The 24,101-nt window shown below is 44.6% G+C and overlaps 1 protein-coding gene across 1 annotated transcript; it reads left to right on the plus strand.

Moving 5' to 3' along the window:
* The first annotated feature begins 11,696 nt into the window (after positions 1-11,696).
* LOC116977518 (regulator of G-protein signaling 4-like) lies at positions 11,697-23,817 on the plus strand. The gene is made up of 5 exons (XM_033028016.1): positions 11,697-11,785; positions 12,930-13,037; positions 18,483-18,544; positions 20,335-20,501; positions 21,732-23,817. Exons 1-5 carry the CDS (start codon positions 11,742-11,744, stop codon positions 21,966-21,968), a joined length of 618 nt encoding a protein of 205 aa, XP_032883907.1. The 5' UTR covers positions 11,697-11,741; the 3' UTR covers positions 21,969-23,817.
* Positions 23,818-24,101: the final 284 nt, after the last annotated feature.

The following is a 24,101-nucleotide window of genomic DNA, read 5'->3' on the forward strand; positions in this document are numbered from 1 at the left end:
GGCAGTCGAGTTATCCAACAATCGTAAACCCTACGGAGAACAATAAACCAAATGTCAACCTCTGCACTGCGTCATTTCATGACTGTATCATTTCCTCCCAGACATTCATTGAATATGGGAGGAATTGAATGAAGCAACATTAAATATTACAGTTTTTTATAGATGATGTCTAATCACTCATCGTGTCATTTGTATGTGCGTTTATCGTGTCAACATAAAATATCAGGCTTGTTATTATTCCTGTGTTGGATCTAATCCTGGTTTTCCGACATTTGACGGCTGCAAATTACAATCCAGTATAAAAATGCACAAGGGATCTCTATAACAAATAATGTTTCCATTGTAATGGATTATATGGCTGCAGGTGTTAAAGTCGTAAGATCTGAAACTGTTGCACCCTATTCATTCTTCATCATAACTTTCCTCTATATTTGTCCTTGACGTTAGCAGCTGACTGGGGAATTCATGGCCACTACTTTAGTTTAGTTTAGTTTAGTTTTTTAGTTTAGTTTAGTTTAGTTTAGAGATACAGCGCGGAAACATGCCCTTCGGGCCACCGAGTCCACGCCGACCAGCGATCCCCGCACATTAACACTACCCTACACAGACTAGGGACAAATCTTTTGCATTTATACCAAGCCAATTAACCTAAAAACCCTGTACTTCTTTCGAGTGTGGGAGGAAACTAAGATCCCGGAGAAAACCTACACGGTCACGGGGAGAACGCACAGACTCCATACAGACAGCACCTTTAGTCAGGATGGAACCCGGGTCTCTGGCGCTGTAAGGCATCAACTCTACCGCTGCACCACCCATTAGTTTGAGTTTAATTTATTGTCACGTGTACCGAGGTACAGTGAAAAGCTTTGTTGTTGCCTGCTATCCAGTCAGCAGAAAGGCTATACATTCTTACAAACAAACCATGCGCAGTGTACTGATACAGGATAAAGGCTATAACGAAGATAGGCACAAAATGCTGGAGTAACTCAGCGGTTCAGGCAGCATCTCTGGAGAATAGGAATAGGTTTCAGGTCCAGACCCGTCTCAACCTGAAACATCACCGATTCCTTTTCTCCCAAGACACCGCTGCCTGTCCCGCTGAGTTACTCCAGCATTTTGTGTCTATTTTCGGTGGAAACCAGCACCTGCAGTTCCTTCCTACACTTAACATTTTGTGCAAGATAAAGTCCAGAGAAGTCCGATTAAAGATAGAATTGACATATTTGATCGGAGGTTAAGATGATCATAGTTCGAGTAAGAAATGTTGCTGTTGAAGTAGATATTAAAAAGAGTGGATTGGTTGTAATGAGTGATTGCAGATCTACTTCGGGGAGCAGCACGCAGAGAGTAGTTTCTCTTAGGCACCATCTTGCTCGTAGATTCAACAGTGCAAGCAATAGCCATTTAGCTCATCTGGTTCATGCCAGCATTTGAAACTTTGCAAGAACCGTCTCCTGTCGAGCTGAGCGTTTTGGGTCAGGACCCTTTAGACTGTACTTTACATTTAGACGTTAGAGATACAGCACAGAAACAGGCCATTCGGCCCAACGAGACCGCCAACCAGCAATCTCCCCGTACACAAGCACTCTCCTACACCCTAGGGACAATTTACAATTTTACAAAAGCCAATTAACCCACAAACCTGCACGTCTTTGGAGTGTGGGAGGAAACTGAAGCACCCGGAGAAAATGCTCACGGGCACAGGGAGAACGTACAACCACCGTACAAACGGCGCCCGTAGTCAGGATCAAATTTGGGTCTCTGGCACTGTAAGGCCTGTAAGGCAGCAACTCTACCGCTGCGCCACCGTGCCTTGCTTCAAGACTGGACCAGAGTGGAGATGGCTGGTCGAAAGAGGTGAAGGGAAAGGGTGGAGTTAGAGCAGGCGAGTGATAGGTGGATGCAGGTGAGGAGGGTGGAGAGAGGGACCGAGGCTGGACAAAATTATGCCAATAGTGCAATTTGATAGGAGAAGAAGGCAAGGTGTAAGGTGTAGAACTCGAGGGAGGGATGGCGGATGGGAGGAGGGGGAGGAGAGGGGAGGATGGAGAGGGGAATGGGGAAGGATGAGCAAGAGGGTGTAGGGACAGGTGATTCATTGATTGAATGATCAAAATATACAACATGGAAACAGACCCTTCAGCCCACCGAGTCCACGCCAACCATCCATCACCCGTTCACACTAGTTCAACACATCCACTCCCTACATATTAGGTGCCAATTTACAGAGGGCCAATTAACAATACACTACGATAGAACTTTATTTATCTGCTAGCAGTCATAAAACACAAGATACATGAAACATAAAATTAAAGTAATGTGGAAAGGATTGGGGTAGTGCAAAGGTTGGGGAGGGGGGAGAGGGGGGATGGGGAGTCAGTCTACCCCACGACAGAAGGGGGAGGAGTTTTAATAGCCACAGGGGAAAAGGATCTCCTGTGGCGTTCTATACTGTGGCGTTCTGTTAACCTACAAATCGGGATGTGGGAGGAAACTGGAGCACCCGCAGAAAACCCACACGGTCACAGGGAGAAAGGGCAAACTCTGGCACCGTGAGGCAGCGGCTCTACCCACTGCGCCACTGTGGCGCCTCTTTGAGAAGGACAAGGCACGCGACACGCTTCCAACTCTGATGGTGAAAGTCAGAGGCTCCAGTATCAGGAAGACTGATGCTACCTCCCCACATTCTGTCGAAATGTATTGAGCGTCACTTGGGCGAGATGATTATGGGGATAAAACATTGCTCATCCTCCTCTGGAAGATTCAGCTGCACAAACAGATAGGAATCTCTACAGTACCAAGAGAGGTCGATTATCAGAGGCAGCTCATTCCCGTTCCAAGTCAGGCACACAAATAACAGACTGGGAGTCTAGCTTTCTGGAGGATTGCAGATTTAATATTCAGAGCGGGTAGGAAATAACTGCAGATGCTGGTTTGATTCAAAGATAAGCACAACATGCTGGAGTAACTCAGCGGGACTGGCAGCATCTCTGGAGAGAAGGAATGGGTGACGTTTTGGGTTGAGACCCTTCTTCAGACATACACCCCAGTGATATATCTACTTTAATATTCAGAGTTTTAGGGACACAGCATGGGAACAGGCAGGTGCTGGATTCCAAAAAAAAGAGAAATAAAATGCTGGAGTAACTCAGCAGGTCAGGCAGCATCTCTGGAGAAGATGGATAGGTGACATTTCGAGTCTGAACCTTCTTCAGACCAACCCATTTACCCTCAATTCCTATAGTTTATTTTAGATACAGCATGGAAACAGGCCCTTCAGCCCACGAGTCCGCCATTCACACCAGGTTTATGTAATCCCAACAATCAGTTTAGTTTATTGTCACGTGTATCGAGGTACAGTGAAAAGCTTTTGTTGCATGCTAACCAGTCAGTAGAAAGACAATGCATGATTACAATCGAGCCATTAACAGTGTACAGATACATGATAAGGGAATAACGTTAGTGCAAGGTAAAGCCAGCAAGGATAGTCCGAGGGTCACCAGTGAGGTAGATAGTAGCTCAGGACTGCTCTCTGGATGTGGTAGGATGATTCAGTTGCCTGATAACAGCTGGGAAGAAACTGTCCCTGAATCTGATGTAAAGAATGAAAGAGAAGCAGTGAAATATAATCCAAAGGGAGGGATTTATTAAAACGCTCACAACTTGCTGGACTACACAGCGGGTCAAGCAGCATCTCTGGAGGCAATGGATAGGTGATGTTTTGGGTTGGGTCCCTTCTTCCCAGCCTGAAACATCAGCTACCCTTTGTCTCCAGAGATGCTGCCAGACCTGCTGTGTTACTCCAGCATTTAGTCTATCTTTGGTATAAAGCAGCATCAGCAGTTCAATTTTAGTGTTGTTAAGTTTAGTTTAATTTAGATTAGTTACAGTTCGTTTAATTTACTTAGTTTAGTTTAATTTCATCAATGTTCATACTATTGGGTTGTAAATCTCCCAAGTGGATTATAGAAACATAGAAACATAGAACATAGGTGCAGGAGTAGGCCATTCGGCCCTTCGAGCCTGCACCGCCATTCAATATGATCATGGCTGATCATCCAACTCAGTATCCTGTACCTGCCTTCTCTCCATACCCCCTGATCCCTTTAGCCACAAGGGCCACATCTAACTCCCTCTTAAATATAGCCAATGAACTGGCCTCAACTACCTTCTGTGGCAGAGAATTCCACAGATTCACCACTCTCTGTGTGAAAAATGTTTTTCTCATCTCGGTCCTAAAATATTTCCCCCTTATCCTTAAACTGTGACCCCTAGTTCTGGACTTCCCCAACATCAGGAACAATCTTCCTGCATCTAGCCTGTCCAACCCCTTAAGAATTTTGTAAGTTTCTATAAGATCCCTCTCAATCTTCTAAATTCTAGTGAGTACAAGATAAGAAGAAGAACTTTGAGTATGTCTCTGGCAATAGAAATGTTTATGGGGTAGGCACAGTGACACAGAGGTAGAGTTGCTGCCTCACAGGCCTGGGTTCGATCCTGACTACGGGTGCTGTCTGTATGGACTTTGCACGTTCTCCCTGAAATCGTGTGGGTTTTCTCCGGGTGCTCTGGATTTCTCCCACATGCCAAAAGACGTGCAGGTTTGTAGGTTAATTGGCTTCTGTAAATTGTCCCCTAGTGTGTCGGATAGAACGAGTGTGATAGGGTGATCAAAGGTCCACTCTGTATCCTTAAATTAAAACTAAACTAAAATAGAGGACTAGAGAATCTTCATGGCAGCTTCTTCCCAGCTGTTATCAGGCAACTGACCAATCCTGCCACAACCAGAGAGCAGTGCTGAGCTACCCTTGGACTATCTTTGATCGGACTTTGCTGGATTTACCTTGCACTTAACGTTATTCTCTTATCATGTAACTGTACACTGTGAATGGCTCGATAGTAACCATGTATGGTCTTTCCGCTGGCTGGTTAGCACACAAAAGCCTTTCGGTACACATAACTATAAACTAAAAATAAGCTAGCCACAAGAAATTGCTTACTGATGAATCTGTACATGGTCAGCAGTCCCTTTAACTAGCACTGGTGTTAGTGTCCTTCCTGTTGCCATTGAAGTGTTCAGAAGAGCAAGGTTACGGGGACACTGTTAGCTGGAGCGTTAAACTCCAAGTGAACACGTTGGAGCTGCAACAGTCTTGCACCACTGGTTGTCGCCACGGTCAGCCTGTCCTGCAGCTTTCAGCAAGACGTGGGCCGCTCCAGTGCTAACGTCATCTACAACATGTTCTCCCATGATGTTCACCCCACCCCACTAGGTCACTCTGCCGTTACCACACTCCTAATTTGGACACGTGGATAGGGAGGTAGCGGAGGGATTCGGAACCACGTGCAGGCAGAGGAGGTTCGTTTCGCTTGACTTCCAGGAGTCGCTGCCTCAAAAAGGCAGCCAGCATCTTCAGAGATCACATCCCACACCACACGCCTTTCACCCTTGCCACCAGAAAAAAGATATATGAGCCTGAAAACTGAAACGTCCAAGTTCAGGATGGCTTCTTCCCTAATGCCATCAGGCTATTAAACACTACAACCTCCAAATAAGCTACATAGACTTAGGGGCAGTCGTTTTGTTTCTGTCTTTTACCACTATGTCTTTGCATGTATGTATGTATGTATGTATGTATGTATGTATGTATGTATGTATGTATGTATGTATGTATGTATGTATGTATGTATGTATGTATGTATGTATGTATGTATGTATGTATGTATATATGTCTAATTTGACTACATGCACACACTCACACATATATATATAGATGTATATCTATATATACACATATATATGTATACACACAGAACATTTTTTCTCATTAATTATATTGCTCAAAGAGTACTATGTTTACATATTCTGTTGTGCTGCTGCAAGTAAAAATGTCATTGTTCTGTCTGGCATCTTGTTCGGCATGGACATTGTGGGCCAAAGGGCCTGTTGCGGTACTGTGCCATCCTATGTCTAATGAGTCCATGTACCACCCGTAACAGTCCCAGCATCTTGCCATCTAATTACAGATCGGTATCGACAGCAACGTTGAGGAGTTGCCAATACAAATCTTAATAAGATCATGAGAAATGGGGGCATAATTAGGCCATTCGGCCCATCGAATGGGCTGCCCTGCCATTCAGTCACTGCTGATCTATTTTCCCTTCTCAACCCCATTCCCCTGATTCTCCCTGTAACCTTTGACACCCTTACTAATCAAAAACCTATCAATCTGTGCTTTAAAAAATACCCAATGAATTGGCCTCCACAGCTGTCTGTGGAAATGCATTGCACAGATTCACCATCCTCTGGCTAAAGAAATTCCTCCATATCTCCATTCTAAAAGAATGTCCTTTTGTGCCTTCTGGTCCTAGACTCTCACACTAGTGGAAGCATCCTCTCCACGTCCACTCAAACCAGGCCTTTCATTATTTGGTAGGTTTCAATGAGGTCCCCCCTCTCATTCTCTGATTGCTGTTTCTGCACCATCTGGCTGGACCACTATAGACTCATTCCTCGTGTATGTGGTGTACTGGGAGAGTTAATATGTGAACTCTGTGACATGAAATTCCTCTGAAATAAAATCTCACTGAATGCACATTCCCTGCAACTTGTGGTAAACATATTGATATTAAGATGCCGTTTACCTGGAAACGGTACAAAGATGATTTACGGGGATGTTGCCAGGATTCAAGAGCATGAGCTGTAGGGAGAGGTTGGGCAGGCTGGGACTTTATTCCTTGGAGGGCAGGAGACAGTGAAGTGATCTTATAGGGAAGTTTAAGATCATGTGGGGAAATGATAGAGTGAATATTAGGGGAATCAAGAACCAGTGGGTTTAAGGTGAGACAGGAAAGATTTAATAGGAACCTGAGGTATCCCTAAACTAATACTGAGAACAATTTTCTGCACCGCATCTTCCCCTTTGCTCTATCTATTGTACTTGAGTTTGAACTGAGTGTATCTACATATAGACAATAGACAATAGACAATAGGTGCAGGAGTAGGCCATTCAATGTGATCATGGCTGATCATCCCCAATCAGTACCCAGTTCCTGCCTTCTCCCCATATCCCCTGACTCTGCTATCTTTAAGAGCCCTATCTAGCTCTCTCTTTAAAGCATCCTGATAACCTACCTCCACTGCCCACTTCCACAGACTCCCAACTCTCTGTGAGAAAAAGTGTTTCCTCGTCTCCGTTCTAAATGGCTTACTCCTTATTCTTAAGCTGTGGCTGTTGTTTCTGGACTCCCCCAACATCGGGAACATGTTTCCTGCCTCTAGCGTGTCCAAACCCTTAACAATCTTATATGTTTCAATAAGATCCCCTCTCTTCCTTCTAAACTCCAGAGTGTACAAGCCCAGCTGCTCCATTCTCTCAGCATATGACAGACCCGCCATCCCGGGAATTAACCTTGTGAACCTACGCTGCACTCCCTCAATAGCAAGAATGTCCTTCTATATATGGTATATCTGATCTATTTGGATAGCATGCAAAACAAAACTTTTCCCTGTACCTCGGTAATAATAATAAAAACGGCAATAATAAACCTAAATCTGTAAGGTGTTAAATGTAAGGCATTGTAGGATAGAACAGGAATACGAGTTGAAATCCCAGTTGTGTAGGAAGGAACTGCAGATGCTGGTTTAAACTGAAGACAGACACAAAATGCTGGAGTAACTCAGTGGGACAGGCAGCATCTCTGGAGAGAAGGAATGGGTAGAATGGGTTTCGGGTCGAGACCCTTCTTCAAATCCCAGTCGGCAGGATATATTGTAACCTCTGGCTCGATGCTTTAGATAATAGGATGAATTATCCTGCAGGAACTATACATCAGGAGGTGCAACTCCAGAGCCAATAAAATCATGGGAGACCCCTTCCACCCCTGCAACGGACTGTTCCAGCTGCTACGGTCAGGCAAACGCCTCCGTTGCCATGCTGTGAGAACGGAGAGGATGAGAAGGAGTTTCTTCCCAGAGGCCATTCGGACTGTAAACTCCTATCTCACCAGGGAATAACTTTTACTGCTTTTTTTTAAAATTGCTGTTTTTTTCCCTTTTTCCTTCCGCCCACAATATTTAATGTGAAAAAGAATATGTGATTCTGTTCCATTCTGTTTGTAATTTGTTTGGTTGTTTGTTTGTTTGTCTTTTTGCACAAAGTCTGCGAGCATTGCCACTCTTCATTTCACTGCACATCTCGTATGTGTATGTGACGAATAAACTTGACTTGATAACAGGAAGCATGACCTCTGCTCTAACTGTAGTCACTCGCTTTGTACTCCTTGGTCCCCTGCATTGTCTGACACACCTCCAGCTGTATAGTTAGCCAGTTCCAGGCAGCACTAATGTCTTTGATTGTGGAGCCGGCAGCAAAGACACTCTTAGAAATAGAAATTCTACAATCTCCTTGATCTTTTAAAATTATTCTTGCTGCTTTCTTCACACGCCGCCTGTTATAGATGCATACGCAGAACAGATTAAGTTGTTTTTATTGCTTTTGTCTATTTAAAGCTGTGGCTTGGCTCTGATTCATCCCTTACACTTTCTTCACAATTTCCCCTCTCCCGTCTTGCTTGTCCTTTGAGATCGTTTATAAATTTAACAAGCTGAGTGCAATTTATCTGAATTTCCTATTTACTGGGTTTACACTTTTTCTTTACACGGTCACCTTTCCACCTCGCAGCCACACTCCTAGATATTCTTTCCTTTCCCACTGGCACAGCGGTAAGTCGCTGCCTTACAACGAAAGGGACCCAGGTTCGATCCTGACTACGGGCGCTGTCGGTACGGAGTTTGTACGTTCTCCCTATGACCTTGTGGGTTTTCTCCGGGTGCTCCAGTTTCCTCCCACGCTCCAAAGACGTATTAGTTTGAAGGTTAAATGGCTTCGCTAAAAATTGTAAATTGCATTAGGGTTAGGGTTTCTGGTGCTGAAAGGCTGCAACTCTACCACTGCTCCACCATGCCTAAGGTTTAGAGGGATCTGTGCCAAACGTGGGAAAATGGGACTAGCTGAGATGGGCATCTTGGCTGGCATGGGCAGGATGGGCCAAAGGGCCTGTTTCCCTGCTGTATGAATCCAGTGTTTTGCTCAAGATTCCAGCATCTGCAGATCCTTGTGTCACTGTGTTGTTCTAACCAATTGCTTTTCCTAACGTCTTACTTGCTCTGGAAGTCAACCAGTCTGAAGAAATGTCACCTATCCATTCCCTCCACAGATGCTGCCTGACCTGCAAAATCCATAGTAGTAATTCACGCATATATTCTCAGTTTAGTTTACTTTCACTTGTACAAATAAAAGCTTTTTGGTTGCGTGCTAAAAAGCCAGCGTAAAGACAATACATACAATCAATACAATCAATCCATCAGTTTTATTCGTCACATTGCACGTAAAGTGCAAGTGAAATGAATTTGCCAGCAGCGGTACAATGATAAAGAACACACAAAAACACAATAAAAATTGAACACAAACATCCGTCACAGCATTCATCACTGTGGTGGAAGGCACAAAATGTGGCCAGTCCTCCTCCGTTTCCCCCGTGGTCGGGACCTAAATCCTCCGCAGCAGCCGCTGCGGGCGTCCAGATCTGCAGACCAGGTAAAAAGTCCCGGGAAGTCCTAAAACGGTGCCTCCCCCACCGGAGACCGCGGCTTCAAGTTGGTGTAGGCCGCAGGCCAGCGGTCGCAGATTTAAAGTTCGCGCCGCAGCCAGAAGCACCGCAGACCGCAGGGCCGGCAGTCGAAGCTCCCCTCCAGGGATCCCCGGCGAGGGACCCCGCTCCTGATGGTAAGTCCACGCCGCGCCCGCGGTAGAAGTTGGCCGCGGGCCGGTGGTGGAAGCTTCTTCTTCTCCCGGGTCCCCCACGAGGGATCCCAGGCTGCGGAAGCCGCGGCAGCTGGACTTCTGCAGACCGCGGCTTCAGGCTGCCGCGGGCCAGCAAACGGAGTGCTCCCCTCTGGCGAGCCCCGGTGAGGGCTCGCCCGCTCCACGCCGAGAGTCCGCTGCTGCGCCCGCTGCTGAAGCCCCGGGCACGTCTCCAGGAAAGGCTGCACCGATTCTTGCTGTTAGGCCACCGGGGAGGCAACATGGAAAAAGTCGCCTCTCCGTGGAGGAGGCGACCGATACGGTTTCCCCCTTACCCCCCCCCCCACACACTGCCCCCCACACAAGACACACAGAGAAACATTAAAAACAAACACTAAAAAAAATTAAAAAGTTGAAAAGACTAACACGCTGCTGACAGGGCTGCCGGCTTGCAGCGTCCCCATCGAATACATGATTACAAACGAGCCATTCGCAGTATACGGATTCATGATAAGGGAATAACTTTTAGTGCAAGGTAAAGCCAGTAAAGTCTGGTTAAATATAGTTCAAGGGGCTCCGATGAGGTAGATAGTAGTTCAGCACTGCTCTCTGGTTGTGGTAGGATGGTTCAGTTGCCTGATAACAGCTGGGAAGAAACTGTCCCTGAATTCTTTCTTGTTCAATTGAAGGAAAATAGCCCATAAAATGTGTGTAATCTCATTCTATCCCATTGCCTTGATAAAGCCTTCTGTTGCAAATGATCAGGAAACCACTGACTCCAGACTCTGGCGGTAGAGCTGCTACCTCACAGCACCTAAGACCCGGGTTCGATCCTGACTGCATGGAATTTGCACGTTCTCCCTGTGACCGCGTGGGTTTTCTCCGGGTGCTCCGGTTTCCTCCCACACTCCAAAGACGTGCGGGTTTGTAGGTTAATTGGCTTCTGTAAATTGTAGGATAGAACTAGTGTATGGGGGTGATCGCTGGTCGGCTTGGTGGGCCGAAAGGAACTGTTTCCACACAGTATCTCTAAACAAAAAAGACCCTCAAGGAGTTTTTAAAAAATCTTCGACAAAAGAGGCCGATATGGATATCTTGGTGCCCAGGAGTAAGGTTAAAAGAGATCACTTAAAAGAAATGATCCCTAAAAGGAATTACTTGGTGAAATACATATGAATGAACTGCAGATGCTGGGTTTAAACCGAAGATAGACACAAAATGCTGGAGTAACTCAGCGGGAACAGGCAGCATCTCTGGAGAGAAGGAATGGGTGACGTTTCGGGTTGAGACCCTTCTTCAGACTATGGACTTCTTCAGAGTCTGAAGAATGGTCTCGACCTGAAACATCACCCATTCCTTCTCTCCAGAGATGCTGCCTGTCCAGCTGAGTTACTCCAGCTTTTTGTGTCTATAATTGATGAAATAGTCAGGAGTGAGTTACAGCTAATAGCTGGGGTAGGGGTAATGGGGAGAGGGCGGGAGAATGGGGTTGTGGGGGAAAGATAGATCCGCCATGATGAAATGGCGTAGTAGACTCAATGGGCTGAATGGCCGAGTTCTTCCACAATAACACGAACAGTAGCAATTTCCTTTGTATTTCTCTCTTGTTTGAATTCCAAAGCCAGGATATGTGTGATTCAGTGTGTGGGGGGGGAAATCCAGGAATTAACCACAAAGATATTGGGTCACCACGCAGAGTTGTAATTTCTGGTAAGAATAAGATATATCGTGGCTGCTGAAGTCATTGTGCTTGTCTGACTGTTGACTTTGCCAGATGGTTGTCATCACTACCGACTCACTGCGAGAGCCGTTATTGGCCAGTGGCGTGGACTCTCTCCCTCGAACACAACATATAAAAGACTTGTCTCTGCAAAGACCAGATCAGAAACCTCAAACCGAACTGATAACAGTCGAGAGATACAGACCGCTGCCAACATGTGCAAAGGACTAGCTGCCTTGCCTGCTACCTGCCTCAGAAGGTATGTCTTTAAATATATAGGAGTTCACATTTCTTCATGGTTGTCTCTCTAGGAAGGTTAACTTCACATATGTATTTTGCGGGGTTACAGCATGCATGTGTTTTTTTATGGCGATCAGATGTAAACGAAAAAAAAATGCTAATCTCTACGGCATATTAATATGAGTTATTATCGGGTGATTTGCCCAGTTTTGTGGACACTGAGACTGACTCTCATCAACAACTCTGAGGGATAATTGGTACACAGCCTCCTTCAGTTCTCTGTAGAAATATGAATCAAGAGAAGGGAATTTCACAGTGATATCGTCCTTGCATAATGACATTTGCAACAGCTGTAAATACTGAATTTATTAAAATGACAGTTCCTCAGAGGACTTGATATGTGAGGAAATTCAATGATGTAAATAATTTGTTTAGTATTGCCCTGTTTGTTATTCTTGTCTCTTAGACATGTCTTGCCAATATCAACTATTCTAGCTCGCAGCAATGGCAAAGCTGTTTCTCCTGCCAGCAGTTTATTTGCTCCAATAATTAGACCTGTTTCCATCTCATTTAGTAAACTCATCAATGCAAAATTCTCTTTGAGATTCAGCTAAGGACTTATTTTAGTGCTCAGAGTTTTAAAATAAATTGCAAATTATATGGTACAATATCGCGTTGTCTGCTATCATGGGAAAGGGCTCCTGTCTAAATAAAATGGAACGCACTCTGTGTGTTGTTGTTGATATGTGCACTTATGCAGGGTGCAAATAACATAGGCGCAGCAGTAGAGTTGCTACCTCACAGCGCCAGAGACCCAGGTTCAATCCTGACTATGGGCTGTCTATACAGAGTGTGCACGTTCTCCCTGTGACCATGTTGGTTTCCTCCGCATGTTCCACTTTCCTCCCACTTTCCAAAGACGTGTGGGTTTGTCGGTTTAATTGCCTTCTGTAAATTGCCCCAAGTGTGTAGGGTAGTGCTAGTGATGGGGCGAATGCTGATCGGCGCAGACCCAGCGGGGCGAAAGGCCTGCATCAGAACTGTATCTAAATTGGTCAGATTCATCGCAACCTTGTGTAACACTTCAATGCAGTGAGGTTTCTGAGCTATTGAAACTGCCATTCATTTCCTTTCTTAATCATGTTGATATTGATTCCTCACAGCGCCAAGGATATGAAACATCGCCTTGGCTTACTGTTGCCGAAGACAGAGGCTTGGACTGATCACAGCTCTGTGTCCGCCAAGAAGGATAAGACAAGTACAGCTCACAGGTAATTATCCTCATTAACCCATTGTGGACAATATGCAACGGCCAGCTTTGCACATTCACCTTCCCAGGAGTTTTTTAGCTTTATTTAGTTTAGAGATAATGCGCAGAAACACTGAATCCGCGCCCACCAGCGATCCCCGCACATTAACACTATCCTACACACACTAGGGACAATTTTACTTTTATACCAAACCAATTAACCAACAAACTTAAACAGTACGTCTGTGGAGTGTGGGAGGAAACCGAAGATCTCAGCGAAAACCCACATAGATCACGGGAGAACGTACAAACTCAGTACCGACAGCACCCGTAGTCAGGATCGAACCCAGGTCTTGGCGCAGTAAGGCAGCAGCTCTACCACTACGCCATCATGCCGCTCGAGTTGTGATGAGAAGGATATTAGTCCATTAGTACATTTCAGGGTGAGGGAAAAAATATTTAATAGGGCATGGTTTCTTGAACTTAGGTGCTAATAGAGTCAGAGTTGTGTAGCATGGAAGCAGGCCCTTTGGCCCAACGTAACCATGACGACCAAGCTGCCCCATCCATACTAGTCCCACTTGCCCACGTTTGGCCAAATGTCCCACCTTCCCTCCCCTCCCACGTGTTCCCCCCAGTGGTCTCATTAAATCTTTCCCTTCTCACCTTAAACCATGTCTGGGTAAAAGATGTCTAGTATTAATCTGGGTATTCTTTGATCTTCTTTGACCAACCCTCAAGTCTACCTGCATCTCACCTCCACGGGAAACCATGAAGCACAACATCAAAGGTTGACAGGCAAAGGCCAGATGGAGTGATTCTACCCACATAGATCACGTAATGGTGGCACAGCAGTGCAGCGGTAGAGTTGCTGCCTCACAGCGTCAGAGACCCAGGTTCGATCCTGACTACAGGTGCTGTCTGTATGAAGTTTGTATGTTCTCACTGTGACCATGGGGGGTTTTTTTTCTGGGTGCTCTGGTTTCCTCCCACACTCCAAAGACATGCAGGTCCGTAGCTTAATTGGCTTGGGTAAAAAATTGTCAATTGTTCCTAGTGTGTAGGATAGTGCAAGTGTACAAGGGTGATCGCTGGTCAGGGCGGACCTGGTGGGCCGAAGGGCCTGTTTCTGTGCTGCATCTAAATCACAAGCAAATAGAATAAATGAGATAAAGGAGATACTTGAGAAAGGGCGTAGTGGGTGTACGGACGGGTAGATTTTACTCTCCTCTTCCCCTCTTCATCAATGAAGATGCCGATTGTTTCTGACAGCCATTCGTAAAGTGGACAGATACCTGATGCAAACCTCAACAGATTCATCACAAGCTAGCTCAAGCCAAACTCTTTCCATTAGCGGTATTACTTTGAAACAGGAACAGCTTCTTCCCCACAGCCATCAGGCTATTAAACACAACAAATAAGCTATGAGCTCTGAAGTGCAAAAGACTATATTATTATTTGTTATTTGCACTAAATATTTGTTATTTATTGAACTTTTTCTTTTTTTTCCCCCATTATACACAATGTTTACATATTCACATATTCTGTTGTGCTGCAGCAAGTAAGAATTTAATTGTCCTGTCCGGGACATATGACAATAAAATACTCTTGACTCTACCAACAGTGTCCCTATTGATAGTCAATGGGATGCCTGGTTGATATGAGACTAATGACAAAGTTGCTGTTTGGGGTGAAGTCACTGTCCGTATTGTGGACATAAAGTACCTCATTTTACCTCATACTGGCACATTGTACAAAGGGCTTCATAGATCACACCATATAGAAGATAGAATAGTACAACGCAGGAACTGGCCCTTCAACCACAATGTCCGTTCACAAAACGCAGAAGGTTAAGGGGGGACTTAATAGAGGTCTTTAAAATGATGAGAGGGATAGACAGAGTTGACGTGGATAAGCTTTTCCCATTGAGAGTAGGGAAGATTCAAACAAGAGGACATGACTTGAGAATTAAGGGACAGAAGTTTAGGGGTAACATGAGGGGGAACTTATTTACTCAAGAGAGTGGTAGCTGTGTGGAATGAGCTTCTAGTGGAAGTGGTGGAGGCAGGTTCGATTTTATCATTTAAAAATAAATTGGATAGGTATATGGACGGGAAAGGAATGGAGGGTTATGGTCTGAGTGCAGGTAGATGGGACTAGGGGAGAATAAGTGTTCGGCACGGACTAGAAGGGCCGAGATGGCCTGTTTCCGTGCTGTAATTGTTATATGGTTATATGGTTATAAGATGATGCCGATTTAACCTCATATCCTTTGCCTGCACGTGATCCATATCGTTCCATTCCCTGCATATCTAAAAGCTTCTTAAACGCCACTCTGGAAGTGCGTTCCAGGCGCCCACCAACCTCTGTGGAAAAAAAGTGTGCGCTGCACATTTCCTTAAAATTTGCCCCTCTCACCATAAAGCTGTGCCCTCTAGTCTTTGACATTTCCTGGGAAAAAGGTTCTGACTGTCTACCCTATCTATGCCTCTCACAATTTTATACAGGTCTATCAAGTAACCCCTCATCCTCCAACATTTGGATCAGTTGTCTACCTGCCTTGACATGTTGGCGAGTTTTAGCTATTGATCCCCATATATGAGTAGATAAGATGAGGGCAATTTTGAGTATCTGCCACCTCACAGAGTAATCCCAATACGCATTCAACTTTCCTTGTAATCTATCCTACCATCAATTAACCCCACATTGGCCACCCCTCCTCCACACACTATGGGCAGCACCCAATTAACTTGCCAACCTACATTTCTGCACGGGATCAGCTAAACTTGGCATAGAGTGGATGTGGAGAGGATGTCTCCACTAGTGGGAGAGTCTCAGACCAAAGGGCACAGCCTCAGAATAAAAGGACATGCCTTTGGAAAGGAGATGAATCGTAATCTCTTTAGTCTGAGGGTGTTGAATCTGCGGAATTCATTGCCACAGACGGTTGTGGAGGCCAAGTCATTAGGAGATTGATAGATACTTGATTAGTAAGGGTGTCATGGGGAGAAGGCAGGAGAATGGGGTTGAGAGAGAAAGATAGATTAGCCATGATTGAAAGGCAGAGTAGACTTGATGGGCTGAATGGCCTAATTCTGCTCCTGTGAGTCATAGAGTGATACAGTGTGGAAACAGGCCCTTCGGCCCAACTTGCCCACACTGGGCACAATGTCCCAGCTACATTAGTCCCACTTGCCTGCGCTTGGTCCATAACCCTCCAAACCTGTCCTATCCATGTACCTGTCCAACTGTTTCTTAAACGATGGGATAGTCCCAGCCTCAACTACCTCCTCTGGCAGCTTGTTCCATACACCCACCACCCTCTCATTGAAGAAGTTACCCCTCGGATTCCTATTAAATCTTTTCCTCTTCACCTTAAACCTATGTCCTCTGGTCCTCGCTTCCCTTACTCTGGGCAAGAGATTCTGTGCATCTAACCGATCTATTCCTCTCAAGATTTTATACACCACTATAAGATCTCCCCTCATCCTCCTATGCTCCATGGAATAGAGACCCAGCCTACTCAACTTCTACCTATAGCTCCCACCCTCTAGTCCTGGCAACATCCACGTAAATCTTTTCTGAACCCTTTCAAACTTGACAATATCTTTCCTATAACATGGTCCCCAGAACTGAACACAATACTCTAAAGCCCCTGTCCCACTGTACGAGGTAATTCACGAGTTCTCCCGAGTTTCCCCCTGATTCAAACTCGGAGAATGTCCGTAGCGGGTCCGTAGGAGTTTGTGGATGTCTCGTAGCGGCTCATAATGCTAATGGTAGGTTCTCGGGAACTACGGTAACTCGTGACGTTTTTTCATCCCTGTAAAAAATGTCCACGAGTAAAAAAATACTCGTGATGAAAAAAATGGTAACTTTTTATACCTGCCGTTAGCGTTACGAGCCACTACGAGACATCCACAAACTCCTACGGACCCGCTACGGACATTCTCCGAGTTCGAATCAGGGGAAAACTCAGGATAACTCGTGAATTACCTCATACAGTGGGACAGGGGCTTAAATGCGGTCTCACCAACTTATGAACATAGGTTTATCATGTTCGGCAAAGACATTGTGGGCCAAAGGGCTGGTTCTGGCTGTACTGTTCTACGTTCTGTATTCTAAACCTGGTCTCAGACAGAGTACCTGCCTCTAAGCTAATAACACGGAATTGCTTGGTCATCGATCAGCAAATGTTGTTGTCCAGTGATTTGTGTACTGAACCTTCTTACAAGCCTCTGGGAACTTGAATGAACATCATATGGAATTCACACAGTCTCTGTAAACCCAGCTCTGTTTTCCTGCACTCATTGTTTGAGAATATCACACTATTGGAAGGATTTATTAGAAAGGTGTTCAAGTCATGGAATTGACACAGTTGGAACAATTCTCCCCGACATTGATCTAAGCAATAGCTGAATGTTTGTTAATTCTCAAAATACCCAATTGGGGATTGGCAAAGGTTTATTATTGTCACATGTACTGAGGTACAGTGGACATCTTTGTTCTCCATGCTGTCCAGTCAAATTTAGTTTTGGTTTAGCTTCAGAGACAGCGCGGAAACAGGCCCTTCGGCCCACTAAGATCGCACCGACCAGCAATCCCCGCACATTAACACTATCCTACACACATTAGGGACAATTTACACTTATACCAAGCCTGTATGTCTTTGGAGTGTGGGAGGAAACCAAAGATCTCGGAGAAAACCCAAGTGGTCACGGGGAGAACGTACAAACTCCGTACAGACAGCACCTGTAGTCTGCTTGGAACGCGAGTCTCTGGCACTGCAATCGCTGTAAGGCAGCAAATCAACCTCTGCCCCACCGTACCACCCTATACCATACACAAGTACCATCAAGCCAGACACAAATAAATCTGGTAGGAACAAAGAACTACAGATGCAGGTTTACACAAATGGACAACAAAGTGCTAGAGTAACTCACAAGTATATCAGGTAGAGCAACGAGAAAAAAATAAGTAGTGTAGTAGATAGTGTTACAGCTGCAGAGAAAGCGCAGATTTTAAAAAAAGCGCAAAGGCCACAGCGAGGTAGATTGGGAGATGGAGAATTCATTGTTTCCTGATGAGAGGTTTGTTCGATGGTCTGATAACAGCAGGGAAAGAAGCTGTTCTTGAGTTTTTTTTAAACATTCCCAAGTATATCATGATGCTGAAGAGTATACATTTTGCTTACAATACCTCATCATCTGCAATAATCCACTACAGTAATCCTTTGTGATTTTCCAGTATTTCGTTAAAGCAATATTGCAATGTTTAAGAAACATTTAGACAGGTACATGGATAGGATAGGTTTAAAGGGATATGGGCCAAACACAGGCAGGTGGGACTAGTGTAGATGGGGCATGTTGGTCGGCGTGGGCAAGTTGGGCCGTAGGGCCTGTTACCACGGTTATTATGTGACTATGATTCTCTGTATCTAATTGCTTGTGTCTGTGTCTTCATCTAGGCTCAGCTGGGACGAGGTCAAAGAATGGAATGAATCTTTGCAAAAACTTATAACTCATAAACGTAAGTAACTTTAAAAATATACATTTGGTCAAAGTTGACAGGATCGCATAACATATGCTATTTATTATTTGAATTCGTAATCTGGTAAAATATTCTGTTTTGTGCATGGGAGTTGCTTGCATTGCCTCAATGATGTTGAAAGCGCAGAACCTAAAAGATTTGGTTTGATAAATGGAAATGAAACCCACTGGGTTTTGACCTACACTGGGCACATTGTGAGGTGGCTTGGACAGATGTTCACATACATGGATGCTCATCACAACAGCAGGTGGCTATTTTACTCCTAAACCCAGCCCCACTAGTCAACAATGTCTGATCTGCCTCGAGCCTCACCTCTTCCTTGCCAATTCCCCGCTACCCTCAATTCCCCAATCTTTGAAAAATATATGTGTCTCCTCTTCAAATAATTCTACGGCCGAAATAGTAGAGAATTCCAGAGGTGTGGAGTTGTGGGGCGGCACAGTGGCGCAGAGGCAGAATTTCTGCCTCACAGCTCCAGATGCCCAGGTTCGATCCCGACTACAGGATCCCGACTGCGTGGGTTTTCTCCGGGTGCTCCAGTTTCCTCCCACATTCCAAAGGCATGCAGGTTTGTAGGTTAGTTGGCATCTGTAAATTGTTTCTGGAGTGTAGGATAGTTTTGGTCAGCATGGATGAGTTGGGCCGAATGGCCTGTTTCTGTGCTGTACGACTCTATGACTCTAGCTGAGGCTAGAACATAGAACATTAAGAATAAGAACATTTGAAAGACATTTGGACAGGGACGTGGATGGGAAAGATTTAGAGGGAAACAGGCCAAATGTGGGCAAATGGGACTAGTTTGGGTTGGCATGGATGAGATGGGCCAAAGGGCCTGTTTCTGTGCTGTATAAGACCTCCAAAACAATAATACAGTATTAAACTTCGCAAATTTATTAGCGATAGATGCAAACATCATGGTGCCATTGCCAACATTCAATTTCAATATGAACGAGAGAGTCTTTATCGGCTTTATTTCTCAAAACTAAAAATAGACGATTTGTTAAACGAATGTTACTGATTTTCTTGGAATTTGCAGACTGGCCCCGTGCTAATGCTAAATTGCAGCTGTGACTCTAAGTGAAGTGAAGCCAATGGCCCTTGTCCCTCAGGGACTACAAGGAAAGGGACTCAGTGCTTAACTTGGCCGCTCGTTAGCTCGGGTCACTGTGGACTCCCGGTGACAGTGTCAATGGGAGACCTTCCCATGCTCCTGCCTGCTTCTACGTGGAGACAGTCAGCACATCCGACCCAGAGGCAGGGTGCTTGTTTGTGTTGCCAGCTGTTCTATCCATTGCGAGCAGCAATGTTTTTTTCTGTTTTATTGCATCTGGATCAATGGCCTCGCGGGCTTCCTCTGGCACTCACAACTTTGATTCCCAACGATTTAGTTTAGTTTCCAGATACAGCATGGAAACAGGCCCTTTGTCCCACATAGTCCACGCCGACCAACCAGTTCGATGTTATCCTACTGCTTTAATCCAAAATGTCACCAACCCATATTCTCCAGAGATGCTGCCTGACCTGACCCGCTGAGTTGCTCCAATACTCTTTAGTTTTAGTTTAGAGATACAGCGCGGAAACAGGCCCTTCGGCCCACCGAGTCTGTACCGATCAGACATCCCCGCACATTAACACTATCCTACACACACTAGGGAAATCTACACTTACACCAAGCTAATTAACCTGCAAACATCTCCGTCAGTGATTTCTGTCCTCTAATTGCCTGTTAGTTTCTGTTAATACAAAGACTATTTTTTTCTTTCCCACAGATGGCCTGGTGGTATTTGCTGAATTCCTACGGTCGGAGTACAGCGAGGAGAATATCAGGTTCTGGTTGGAGTGCGAGGAATTCAAAAGCTGCAAGCCATCTGCAAAGCTGGCCTTGAAGGCAAAGAAGGTTTTCGATGAATACATTGCAGTTGATGCACCCAAGGAGGTAAGTCTACAAACAATGGGAAGATTAATTCAGAGGTGAGGGATGTTTTCTTGGCTGATGAGAATCTTTTAGATGAAAGGGAAGGGAACACATGGGGAAGACGGTGAATGGGGTAGCATAGACCTGATGGACTGAATGGCCCCCTTCTCTACTTCAGCACGTAAGGAGCACCGTTGTGGCAGCATATTGGCCTCCCTCACTCTAAAGATGTGCAGTAGGTTAATTGGCTTTTGCACATTTTTACTAGAGTGTAGGATGGACCCAGTGTATGGGCTTGCTATCTAATCAGATAACACTATACCTAAATACAATCGTCAAACTCGAGTACAGGTGCTGGAACAGAGGGGAAGATGCAGAATGCAGAATATGGTTCTCAGCATTGTAGCGCATCAGTTCCAGAGGCATCACATGGAAAATGACAGGCATTGTCCATGTTGGTATTGAGAATGCAACGACGGATCACGCAAACATCCACTCCCCGAAATGTTAACCCTCCATCTGCAATTTAAACAAATTCTGTTGAAATTAAATTTAAAGACAAATAATAAGCCATTTTTGATAATGTGAGTTATGGAGTCCTCGAGTCATTCTGCACAGAAACAGGCCCTTCGGCCCAACTCGTCCATGCCGAGCAAGACCCATTATCTAAGCTGGTCCCAATGGGCCCATTTCCCTCTAAATCTTTCCTATCCATGAACTTGTCCAAGAATGTTATTGTACCTCTTTTAACTACCTCCTCTGCAGCATTGTTCCGTTTGCTCACCACAATCTGAGTGAAAAAGTTGCCCCTATTAATCCTTGCTCCACTCACCTTAAACCTATATCCTCTGGTTCTTGATTCCCTTGCAATGGGTAAAATATTCAGTGCGTTCACCCAATCTATTCCCCTCATAATTTTATACACCACTGTAACATCACACCTCAGCCTCCTGCACTCTAAGGACCAAAGTCCTAGCCTGCCCAACCTCTCCCTACAGCTCAGGCCCTGGCAACATCCTCGTAAATCTTCTGTCCACCCTTTCCACAATGATTGATGTTCTTTTATTTTTTTGCTGGCTAATACTTTGATGATAATAAACCAATGAAATTATTTTTGCATTACTGCCTTTCTTGGGGAAAAAAAAAAGGATTTTGAATTCTGATAACAGCATTAGCCAATGGAAAATGTTTTTTATGTATTAGAAAGCGGTGTGCTGTTTTGCATTGATTGAATTTTCTTTGAATTTCTAGGTCAATTTAGAATCACACATCAGAGAAAAGACGAAGAAAAGCATTGTGGACCCAACATCGTCTTGTTTCAATGAAGCACAAAGCAAGATCTATATATTGATGGAGAAGGATTCTTACCCCAGGTTTCTGAAGTCTAAAATCTACTTGGATTTACTTAGCCAAACTCACGCCAGAGGCCACTCCAAATCCAAAGACCAAACACGCTTGTCCTGTCACTCGCAGCGCTTACGTGCTTAGGGGTATCTGGTCTGTCAGTGTGAAGATGTTTTATGTTCTAGTCGTGTTTAAATATTTCTTAGACAATGTAAAATAAAGCCTTCAATGTTATTGTTGTTGGTGAAAATTGATTGTAAATCCTTCAGAATTAAGGTCACTTTTTTAGTACAATTTTATCAAGAGTTCATTTTTTTAATCTCGTGGTATTTATCTCTATGTTGGAAATATCCGTGCCGTTCCATTTATTGTTACCTCCACTGAAATCAGACAGAGAACAGTTCTTCTTGAATGTGTTTGTATTCCTAGTATTTCTCATTTCTTGTACTTCCTTTCACGTCAGAGGTTCTTCACCCCATCAGGTCCATGCTGGCTTCCAGACGTTCCCAAGTCCCATCCCTCCATCTATTCCCCTGCAAGCCATCCTCTCTCACAAACCCTTCGATTCTCCTACCCCATCTACATTCATGGTACTTTCCTTTGATCAATAAGTCTGCCAACCCGCATGCCTTTTGGATGTGGGAGGAAATCGGAGTATCTGAGGGAGACCCAATGAGTCAGAGGGAGAACATGCAAACTCCACACAGACAGTGTTGAGAAATCAGGATTGAATCAGGATTCCACTCGGGCCGTGGTATAACTACTGGATGAATATCACTGTTCCTTCACACACTCTTAGAGTCAAAGAGTGATACAGAGTTGAAACAGGCCCTCCGGCCCAACTTGCCCACGCCTACCAACATGTCCCACCTGCCAGCATTTGGTCCATATCCCTCTAAACCTGTCCTATCCATGTACCTGTCCAGCTGCTTCTTAAATGTTGGGATAGTCCCTGCCTTAACTACTTCCTCTGGCAGCTTGCTCCATACACCCACCACCCTTTGTGTGAAAAAGTTACTCCTCTGATTCCAAATAAATCTTTTGATGAAGATCTCCAAGTAAATCTCACTTGGTGAAAATCCTGGAGCATTCTTGGATAATGTGGGAGTGGGCTCGCCATATTGTCTGCAATATTTCACAAAGAAAATCCATTGGCATCTTCAAAGATCTTCATTGCCCCATCAGCTCCCAGATATGAAATATATAAGTCGCAGAACTTAGAGTTTGTCAGCGTATGGTCATTCCTGTCTGCCCTCTCAAGAGACACCACACAAAGTTCTTGTGGTAAATTACATGCTGTGACTTGTACAGAAATCACCTTTCCACTAGTATGGGATAATCTAAATGAAACCAGTATTCATTCTTATCAACGGCGTATCAGTGTAAGATTCCCAAACCTGCCGCATAATATTATTAAACAAAGTAGAATTCATGGAGGGAGGGAATGTTTACGGAAAAAAATGTCTTGTTTCATTCTGCGAATTTGTCAATGATATAATTGTGTCTGTAGAGGTCGATTGTTGAGTTTAATATTATCTGAGAATAATTTATTGTACATCAGGAATAATAAGAAAGTTGAATTATTTTTCTATGCATTACATTCAGTATTGCTGCACTCTGTGCGTGGTTGGGTTAAACACAAAGCAGGTCAGGCAGTATCGGTGGAGGGAATGGACAGCCGACGTTTCGGACCGATTGGAGCAGGGGGAAGACCAAGGTGGAAAACAGAGGTGGTTCTTCAGTCCTGACGAAGGGTCATCCTTCCATTCTCTCCTCTGATGCCGAGTTCCTCCAGCACTTTGTGTTTTGCTCACGATTCCAGCATCTGCAGTACCTTAGCGTGTTTGAGTTAGTCTGACTGACTGCATTGGGATTAACAATCGTCAGTCAACAAAGCAGCGTAACACCAAGTGTGGCAAGAGTCAGCATTTCTCCTCTATTTATTGCTTCAATTACAGTGTGTTGTATTTCCCTTTGTTTTGAATACTTAAATAAATTATGTTTTATATTAAATTGCAACTTGGAGTGGTTAATATTCTAGGAGTTTAGTTTAGTTTATTGTCACGTGTACAATAGTTTATAGGTACAGTGAAAAGGTATAGAAGTATGAAAACACACACCTCCAGATTCAGGGACAGTTTCTTCCCAGCTGTTATCAGGCAACAGAGTCATCCTACCACAACCAGAAAGCAGTGTGGAACTACTGTCTATCCCTTCAGTCACCCGCGGACTATCCTTGTTCGGACTTTGCTGGCTTTACATTGTACTAAACATTAT

This window comes from Amblyraja radiata, chromosome 10 (genome assembly GCF_010909765.2).
Source record: "Amblyraja radiata isolate CabotCenter1 chromosome 10, sAmbRad1.1.pri, whole genome shotgun sequence".
Classification (NCBI taxonomy): domain Eukaryota; kingdom Metazoa; phylum Chordata; class Chondrichthyes; order Rajiformes; family Rajidae; genus Amblyraja; species Amblyraja radiata.